This window comes from Sciurus carolinensis, chromosome 7 (assembly GCF_902686445.1).
Source record: "Sciurus carolinensis chromosome 7, mSciCar1.2, whole genome shotgun sequence".
NCBI classification, from domain to species: domain Eukaryota; kingdom Metazoa; phylum Chordata; class Mammalia; order Rodentia; family Sciuridae; genus Sciurus; species Sciurus carolinensis.
The window spans coordinates 99062050-99072220 of NC_062219.1; the positions used below are offsets into that span (position 1 = coordinate 99062050).

The window sequence follows — 10171 nt, forward strand, 5'->3', positions numbered from 1 at the left end:
TTATTAAAAATAAAAATGAAAGACATATCCACTATAGTTCAGCAAAGAGGTAATAGAAGTCAAATCCACAAGCTTCACTGCCCCAAGTCCCAATATCAACTATGGGCATTAATATAGGCTCTGATTATTAAAAAGCAGAAGGTAAAAATAAGCTCAATTCAAAGTAGTGCTACCCTGCCCTGCTGCTTCATCCTATGCTGAGTTAGAATGGTGAGACCACTGGTAGTAACAATTAATTAATTAAAAAAAAAAAAACCCACTGAACATATATAAGCCAGTAAGTGTAAGCTAATGGTGGCAGAGAAAACTTGAGGAAAGTCTTGCCAAGAAGAAAAAAAATTGTTCTAAAACTCCCTTATTAGTCATTTTTAAGCCCCTTTAAAAATTCTGTTATTCACTTTCCATGAATAACAAAATTTTCCAGTTGTATAGTCCTACTTCAAGGTTTCTAGATATAAGGAGCTTACATCATTGTTACCTCATTTCTTCCTCACAACAACCCTGTGAGGTAGGTATTATTCTCATCTGATTAAAAAAAAAAAAAAATGAGGTTAAAAGGTTTCTTAATTGATACAAACTCACAGAATTAGTAAGGAGCAAAGTTGGGTCTCAAATTCAGGTATTTTGATTCCAAGTCCAAGTTTCAACCCACTTTACCACAAAGCAAGAAGCTTTCTGGCCACTATGAGCAAGAGATCCATCAAGAAAACAGCCCATTAATAGAAGTTTGGGTTAAGGCAAAGTCAAATCAAAGGCAAGACTATTACAAAGGATTCAACTAATTCAATTTTCAGAATAAGAAAGTATTGGTTTAATGATCAAACCCACAACTAGCAAGTCACAGTTAAGATTAATAATTCCAAATACATGGGGAAAAGAGGAGGTTAAAAGGGATGAAGACTAAAGTCATATATCATCTATAAATCCCTTTCCACATTCCATTTCCTAAAGGATCTTCACATATCCTTTCTTTGAAGACAAAACAAATTTTCTGTGGCCACAGTTTTGAAAGAAAAAGATCCAGTTCTACAGGGCACCAGAGAGAAGCACAGAAGAGAAAAAAGACAAGAGGAGTCACAAACTTCAGTTTTTACTATATCTTCCTTTTATCAGCTATCACTTCTAGGGCTTAGAACTTCCTAGAACCATTTTATCGTTTCACATTCTCACTGAGATAAAGGAACAAAATTGGAAGTAGGAGATGTTCTTAGCAGAAGACTTCTAGACTACCTATTATGGCCCACTCTAACAGAAATGGGTCATTCTCTAAGGCACAATAGTTTCTAAACACAGCCATCATTGATTTTATTTAAGAAACACAAATCAAATGCAATGTACTTACATCACTACGAGAGGTGCTAGGCTCTTCATCATCACTGCTGACCAGATCAATGTATTCAAGAACAGGTCTTAATGGTCCTTCCTATAAAAAAAATTGAGTAAATTTATCACTCATGAACAGTTTTTTAAACCAAAATAGCATTTAAAACAATGACTTTTTTGTTATTGTTTTTACTTTTTCAGTTGGGATTGGCTCTGAAGAGGAAGCCTTGTGGGTAGCAGAAATAACTAGAACAAAAGAAACAGAGGAAAATATTCAGTGTACGTAAATAAAATATGATGATAGGACTTAAAAAGAAGAGCCTAAACCCCCGATTGAGTATTAAGTCCATACCAATTGCTTGGAAAAGAAAAATAAATACAGGAATAGTGCAAAAAAGACACAAACGCTATGATTCAATGTTTCTTAGCTGGTATGGGTATCAACAGTCTACTAAGATACCCAAGCTCAAGGAATGGGGATACAGCTCATTGGTAAAGCACCTGCCTTGCATTTGCAAGGCCCTGGGTTCAATCCCCAGCACCACACAAGAAAAAAGATAACAAGTTCAATACATGGAAATCTTGAACCAACAGCTTAATTTCATCTACCAATCCTACAGAGTAAAACATCAAACCCAGATTCTTTCCACTCAGGCTGACATCTTCACAGACCAGGCTTTGAATGCCAGGTTTAAAAGCCTACATTTTATCCTACAGGGAAAAGGGAAAAACACTTGAGAGCTATGCTTCAGGAAGATTAATCTCACAGAACAGTAGGGTGAATAGGGAAAGCCAGATAACTGATCACTACAGGTACACAATGATGCAGAACTAACATTGGTGATTGAAGTGAGGTAGTGCACACATAAGTAAAATGAAAGAGAGGGAGAAAAAAAGACTGGCACTAAAAAAAAAATAAAAGCAAAGAGGCAAAGAGGTCTTTGAGATTTTAAGCTCAAGTGACAAGAATACAAATGCCATTAGTACAAATCCACAATGCATAAACAGAAAGTGATGTTCTTTTAGGCACACTGACTGAAGTACCAGTGGTATGCAGAGGTATCTGGCAGACAGTTGTAAATGAAGATCTGTAATCTAGGGAATGAACATACTTGGAAATAAGATATTTGGAAGTTGCACCCCTAAAAACTACAAAACTCTAGAACTAAATAAAAAATGTGATATTGTTTCAATGAAAAAGTCAATGCTAAATGTGGCCAGAACATTAAGCACCAAGAAGATATCACTAAATTTGGCAACAGGACATTTTTAAATGCCTTTGAGATAGCAATGCTGAATAAAGCAATGAGCACAGAAATCAGACAGACGCTAGAAAAAGAAAGAAGAAAATGAGCTAGAAAGGATGATCAGTAAAGATTACGCTTTCAAGAAATTTAGTGTAATGGAAAAAAGAAAAAGGAACACAAGAGAAAAATAAGGCTGAGGGAAAAAGATTTCTTAGAAAGGAGACATTTGCTGGTTGGAGAAACAAACTATGATCTAGTTAGATTCTATTCTTCCCTATGAGCAGCATCCAGTCTCAAAGATGGCTTTTTTCTTCCTAGGTTGTGACTTCTGCCCAATTAGAAAACTGCTAACCTTTTGGGCAGTGATCCAGACACTAAGAAAAAAAAATCAATAAGCAAACTTCTAGGCAGAAAACTATAATAAAGAATGAGGGGCTGGGGAGATAGCTCAACTGGTAGAGTGCTTGCCTTGTAAGCACAAGGTCCTGGGTTCAATCTCCAGCACCAAAAAAAAAAAAAAGAATGAGAAATTTTGCTCAAAGTTGTAAAGATGAAGGCTGGGGCTCAGTGGTAGAACACTCGCCTAGCATGCATGAGGCCCTGGGTTCAATCCTCAGCATTACATAAAAATAAAATAAAGGTATTGTGTCCACCTACAAATAAAAAACAAAAAATATTTTTTTAAAAGTTGTAAAAATGAAAAAAGAAAGAAAAGGAAAAGAAAGAGAAGAGAAATTCTCAAATATATGGTCAATAAAACTACAGACTAAATCCTCCCCTGGTATTAAGATATCAAAATCATATTTTCAACTTAAGAAAGAAGCAGAGGGGGCCAGGCACAGTGGCGCATACCTGTAATCCCAGTGGCTCAGGAGGATCTTGAGTTCAAAGTCAGCCTCAGCAATTTAGTAAGGCCCTAGGCACTCATCAAGATCCTGTCTCTAAATAAAATACAAAAAAGGGCTGGGGATGTGGCTCAGTGGTTGACTGCCCCTAGGTTAAACCCTGGTACCAAAAAAGAAAAAAAAAAAAAAAGAAAAGAAAAAGAAAAAGAAAGAAAGAAGCAGAGAAGATAAAAATGCAATAGCTTTTCCCATTCATATAATCACCTGAGTCTGCTCTCCTCAAGAAATGTGCTTTAGGAACTTCCACTAGAGTACCACAGAAATAGTAAAGAAAGTCCCCAGGTAACCATAAATACAGAGGCAAGGGCAGAATTTCCATGAACAGAAAGTAGGTAAAGAAAAAAGGGAGACAAGGCAAAGTCAAAAAGGTAGGGAAAAAAGTAATGATAAGGGAACAAATGGTCACAAACAAGACTTAAAAAGTAGCCACAGAGGCTGAGGATGTGGCTCAGTGGTAGAGCATTTGCCTAGCATGTGTGAGGCACTGGCTTCCATTCTCAACACCACAAAATAACATCAACAAAACATCCTCTTAAAACTGCAGAAATAGTAGAAAGGTCAAGAGTAAGAACAGTGAGATGACTACCAGAAATTTACTACTAGAGTGAACCATTTTCAAACTATAAAAGAAAAATAATTTCATACAATTCATAGTAATTAAAACAAAATAAAAATGAATCAGGATAAAAAAAAAATCCAAAATTGAGAAGTCAATTAGAATATACGTTCACTCAACAAATAATTACTGATTTACACGTGTAGAATGAAAAAGGGAAACAAAAAATGCGCAGGCTAAATGAAAAAGAAAAGACAAGTATCCCAAAGGAAAAGATTACTTTATACATAGACACATTGTACTCTAGTTAATTTTCAGTGCAAATTCGGAAAACTTCCACTATCATGAACCTATCAAATATTTAGTCCTCCATTTACTTTACTACTAATAAATAACATTTATTGAGCCCTGTATCAGGCACTGTAACAAACTTCATGCACATTTTCTCATCCAAACCCCTCAAGTGCTTTAAAAGTGAGATTCTGAATCATTACTATTATCCCATTTAACAGGACAAAACCTAATGAGGTACACCTGGTTCACTAAACACAAAATTGGTTCTGTGTTCACTATAATTCTGGGGTACTTTAAAGTATAAATCCTATTTTTAAATCAATTATTGTTTCCAAGACAACACATTTTATTTTCCTTCAATAAGAAAAAAAGGACTACCTGCTATTGCCCCCATTTCTGAATTTCCTAACACTGACCAAACAATAATTCTCCCCAATAAATAATGTTATAATGCAAACACCAAGAGAAAAAAAATTTCTCTGTTTATAATAATGATTATATCCTTACAAACAACAAATGCATGTGGTCCTCCAGTTACAAAGTATTTTATCTGAATATATATTATTAATAAATCATTCTCATGCCCTCTTATACCAATAACAGAATTAAAGGATTCAACTCCTAAAGCCATACAAGTTAGCAGCATAGGTACATGCGCAAGCATGACAAAACAATTGAGGACATGGTACAACTAACATTGTAAGTTCTAAAAATATTCTTTTAAACAAAATAAAAAGTTGTCAATACTGAATTAGAAAATTGATTCTCAAAGTACAAACACCAATTTTCTAGTTGAAAAGAGAAATTACTATATTAAAATAAGGCCTACAGAAAAAAGTGGTTTAATTCAAACAAAGAATTCTCTACAACAATGAATATGGATTTGAGCATTAAAAAAACTTAACCTAAAACCCTAAATAATGTATTGTTGTTTTTTCCAAATAGGGAAGTAGGGATTTATTTTACTTCTGCAGTTCTACCCAGTTCAAGATTTCAAAGGGCTCCAGGTGGCCTATTTTATAAATCAAATTTGGTCCAGCATTCAAGACCTGTATCATTGGGCCCGCTGGGCCCACTTTAAAAACAGAAACACCTCTTCCTCCAAGTACACACAATCTTGTTTACCCATTTTCATGTCTTTCCTTTTCCTTCTATTCAAAATGCCCTTTTAAATGTATACAAATAACCATTAAATATATAATATATTACTACCTAAGCCAAAATGACAAACTGTAAAATCTTACAACCTTTTTAAAGTACTAAGTACTCTTCATAAAAGAACTTCCTACTATCACTTTCAATTATTTGCTTAATTCTCTTCTCTTATCTCATCACCTCCACTAAAACACTGATATTTAAGGGTAGGATATATTTCCAATTAATCTATTTTGGTCTAAGGTACTTCACTCATGGTTTTGCACTATGAACCGCAACACTATTTTTGATTAATAAGTGAATTACACTGCAAGAAATCAGCAAAAGATGCCCTCATTTTTTGCATGACCCTTTCTATTACAGCTAAAGTATTTACATTTAATTACATGCCCCTCAAGTTACTACAAAATTTTGTCTTGATATTATTATTCCCACATTTTCAGTGAGTCTCTATAACATCAGTAATTCTGACTAAAATTGACATCTTCTGTGCTGTTATGAAGCTCATGATAGGTTCCCTCAGCAGTTTTTACACCTTTGTATCTAGAGTGGCAATAGAAACAATCTTGTTAATACCTGTTAGCTAAACAGTTTGGGGAGTAAATCAGATAAAAGACCTACCTTTTCAAAGAAAGACATAAAGGTTGAACAAAAGAAGCATTATTACTACACAGAAAATACAAGCAACAGATCTAAATGAAAAATTTGTTAGAGTACCATTCTGTTTCATCTAGGCACTGTTCAAACAAGTATATGGGCTTTGTAAAAATCAATCAACCAAGTACACTTATTGAATTGTGCACATCTCAATGTATTTCAATACAATTTAAATGAATGGGCTCATTTTCATATCCCCCCATCCTTATGATTCCTTTCCTTCAGCATATTGTGTTTGGCTTCATGTTTAGTATTTTGCAAACGACAGAAAGTCTGCTGTGTCACCTTGTACATTAAAGGTGGGAAAATTAGATCTGAATGAGGCTAAGCAATCCAAACCAGAATAAATCAAGACGTGACATCATAATGCACTTTTTGTTTCTGAAGAACTCAAGTAGGCAACTTTTTCATCTTTACTGGATTAAACATTACATGGAGGTCTGAAGTATATGACTGGGTTAAAGAGAAAAGTACAAGATTCTGCCTCTGAATAAATTTTAAGGCAGAATTAAGGTATTGTTAATTGTCATTTAAGCCTTACCACTTAAACACAAAGAAAACATATTTTAATAGGTTCCTTCCAGTATTCTAACTACACTTAAAACATGCAATTTATTTTCCATTTAAAGCAGTTTAACCACTAAATCTTTATCTGGAAAAAGAGATGAAAATAAGAGACAGTATTAAGTTTAATATACAATACACTGTATATTATTCTTGCTGCAAAGATATTAGTGACTTTCTATTTTAAAACAAAATTTAAAAGACTACCTCAGCTAGGCTGGGATTGTGGCTCAGTGGTAGAGTGCTTGCCTAGCATGTGTGAGATACTAGGTTCAATCTCAGCATCATATATAAATAAGTGGATAAAAAGTAAAGGTTCATCAACAACTAATAAAAAAAAATTAAAAAAAAAAAAAAAAAAAAAACTACCTCAGTTGAACAAAACCCTATATTAGGGGCTGGGGTTGTGGCTCAGAGGTAGAGCACTTGCCTACCATGTGTGAGGCACTGGGTTTGATCCTCAGCACCAAACAAAAATAAATAAATAAAAAATTGTTGAAAGCCCTATATTAAATAGCCACAAGCTATAATGCTTCTGTCTACATTCACAGGGTGCAAACAATAAAAATTATTTTTGAACTTTATTTTTATACATTATGTCTGTTTTCCAAAAGTTCATAGAGTATTATTCCTAATTTTATTTATATGAAACATCAAAGTAAATATTTTATTCACAAATATACAGACATAGAAGAACATGAAATGTGTGTAGAAAGACCCATGGAATCCTATCATCAAACATACTTCAGACGAGGCACCACATACCTGTAATCCCAGCAACTCTGGAGACTGAGAGCAGGAGGATCACAACTTCAACATCAGCCTCAGCAATTTAGCAATGCTCTAAGTAACTTAGAAAGACCCTGACTCAAAAAAAAAAAAAAAAAAAAAAAAAAAAGGAGGGTGGGGGGGTGGGCATGTAGCTCAACAGTGAAGTGCCCCAAATCAATCCCCAGCACCAAAAAACAAAACATACTTCAGCACATACAAGCCCTCCTTAAATCTCCAGTACTCTACCCCAACAAAAAATACTTCAGTCCACAGCGAAGAAAGTAGCAGGATATAATGCACTCCCACCCCAAATCCTTATGTACAAAATAAAAAAGATAAGAGTACAATGGGCACAAGCAATGGGGAAAACATCAAAAAAACAATCTTGGAAAGGACTCCCTTCACAAACACATTAAAACACCATACAACAACAGTTCAATACAATGGCCCAATGTTGGGGAAAATATTGTTCAATAACCACTTTTATACAGTTGGCCAACAACCACAAATACACATCAGATGAACAAAAGAAAAATCATACAAACTGCAATTAACTACAGTATTCCAGAAGAGAGTATGAGGCAGAAGGATTCTCTAGCTAGCTCTGGATTTAAGCAGAGCCACTAAAACATAAGAGCTACACATGAAATTCACCCAAAATACATCACACATGCTATTTTTTCCAAACCAATGCTTTATGTGTTCAGAGATCCAAATGTCCTGCACTTGTTCAAAAATGGAGATTCCTAAATCCTACTTTGAATTTCTGACTCAATAAATCTGGAGTTGGACTCACGAATCTGAAACTTCATACTTCCCAACACTTGAAAACTACTGTCTCAAAAGACATAAACAGAAAAAGATAGCAAGCTCCTGGTGATGCAGGATTCACTATGAGCAATTGTTGCACTATGTTGTAACACGATGATCTCAGAGGTTAGTGAAGGCCCCAAGCTGAGCTCCTACACCCCTTCTTGTTTTCCACCTCCCTGCCCATTAGCCCTTCCTCCTAGTCTTGTGTGTCCCCTTTGAGAAGAAATTCTTGCCCCATTTCAAATCACACAGCCTCACAGAGAAGTTTGTCTAGAGTAAGTATAAAATGGATGCAAACGAAGGCAACAGAGACCTCTTTAAGTGCACAACACGTTCCTTAGGCCATGCTCTTTGTGATGGCTATTGTGGCGGCTCAGGTGCCTTTTCTGGAATATTCCTTAATCCTACACCGTGCCCCCCACAGTGTCCACTACCCGTGAGACATCCACAACTCTTCGCTGAATGATGAATGACCAGGTCAGGTAGAACTGCATAATGGCTTACCATAGTCCTTTACTCTGGGAAAAGCCCGATTATCAGCAGCTACTTACACTAACAAACTGAATGTCATCTTCGTTTTCATCCGTTGTTGATTCAGATGCCTCAGGCCCAGCTGGAGGGGCAGATTCTATTATCTACAAAAATAAGCCAAAACATGCTTATCTATTCAGTCACATACTTGTACGAACAGATTTTTCCAAAGGGAACGATTAAAACAAAAGCTCTGGACGGAAACTGAGCACAAACGCACGCAAGCGCAACTAAGAACCGACTCCAGGGAGCCCGGTTTTGCTAAGGCGTCGTGCAGCTGTAGTGACCGACCCTTGAGAAGCAGTGACCAGCGCTCACAAGGCCCCCACCTACTCCAGGAGCAGGGATGCAAGCTCGCTTCCCGGGTCAGGGCAATCCCGACCCGTCGCTCCGCTCCCAGGGCAGAGCGGTAGCGGCGGCAGGAACTCAGGCCGGCCCAGGGGCCGGGGGCGGCCGGGCGGCCATTGTTGCCGCTGACTCGGGGCGCAGGCAAGCAGCAGGCCGGAAGGCTCCGCTCGCCCCGAGGTGCGGAGGCGCAGCGCCCGGAGGCTGCGGCCGAGCACAGGCCTCATCTGCACCAGTCTCGAAACCCTTGGCGCTTCCGCTCCGAGAACGCCACGGCCCAACGCTCCACTACTCACCTCCGACCCTGGGTCTCCCATTTCTCCAACGGCTTGACAGCACCACCGCTACTGCTGTCCCTGCCGCCGCCGCCGCAGTGGTCGCTGCTGTCCCCGCTGCCGCCTCCGCCACGACTTCCCTTCCCGCCCTGCACCACCCCGACCCGCCCCTGCGTGAGCGCCGACGCAGCTGACGCCGCAGGCGGCATGAGACGCAAACTCCTTGGAAAGGAGCAGCGGTCCTCACTGGCCCGCTATCCGCTGGAGCCTCTTTAACACACTCTCGGCCTGCCCTCCCCGCACCGCGCAGGATGGTGGGAATTGTAGTTCGCATCGGCCACGAAACCGCTCCCCCACCGCGTGGGTGGAAAGGAGCGAACAAGGAGCCCTCAAATGCCGCACATGCGCTCCATCTAGCAGACATCTGCCATGGCTGGGTAAAGCCATGAGCAGACTGGGTCCTGTTGAATGAAGAAGCGCAGGACGTGGGGTAGGATGTGGAGATGGTCCTTGACTTGGTGTAACCGTGAAAAATCTGGCTCCCATAAGACGTAGGGATGGGAGAAGAAAGTTTTATTGGCAATAAACTGGCAGGTGGAAGAGGGAGAGGCCTTTCACCCAAATTCCATTTAGTGGTCATATAATGGTCGTAGGTGCAAACGCAGGGAGTTCAGTTTTACACACAGCCAAGTGGACACTGACATGGTCATTTAATTAGTAATCAATTGGTTTGAT

The 10171-nt window shown here is 38.3% G+C and overlaps 1 protein-coding gene across 19 annotated transcripts in view; it reads right to left on the minus strand.

The window, feature by feature from the left end:
- Znf451 (zinc finger protein 451) overlaps positions 1–9585 on the minus strand; it is a 100699-nt gene extending 91114 nt beyond the window's left edge. For 17 of the 19 annotated variants that reach the window (XM_047557672.1, XM_047557659.1, XM_047557666.1 and 14 more), the window contains exons 1-3: positions 9458–9585; positions 8837–8920; positions 1343–1423 (exon numbers count right to left, since the gene is read on the minus strand). In XM_047557672.1, the coding sequence (XP_047413628.1) occupies positions 1343–1423; positions 8837–8920; positions 9458–9478 (186 nt within the window). In that variant the 5' untranslated portion in view covers positions 9479–9585. Of the gene's footprint in view, positions 1–1342; positions 1424–1516; positions 1536–8789; positions 8814–8836; positions 8921–9457 lie in introns of those variants that run through there. The other 2 variants (XM_047557673.1, XM_047557674.1) reach the window with 2 other exon arrangements.
- Between the last annotated feature and the right edge of the window lie 586 nt (positions 9586–10171).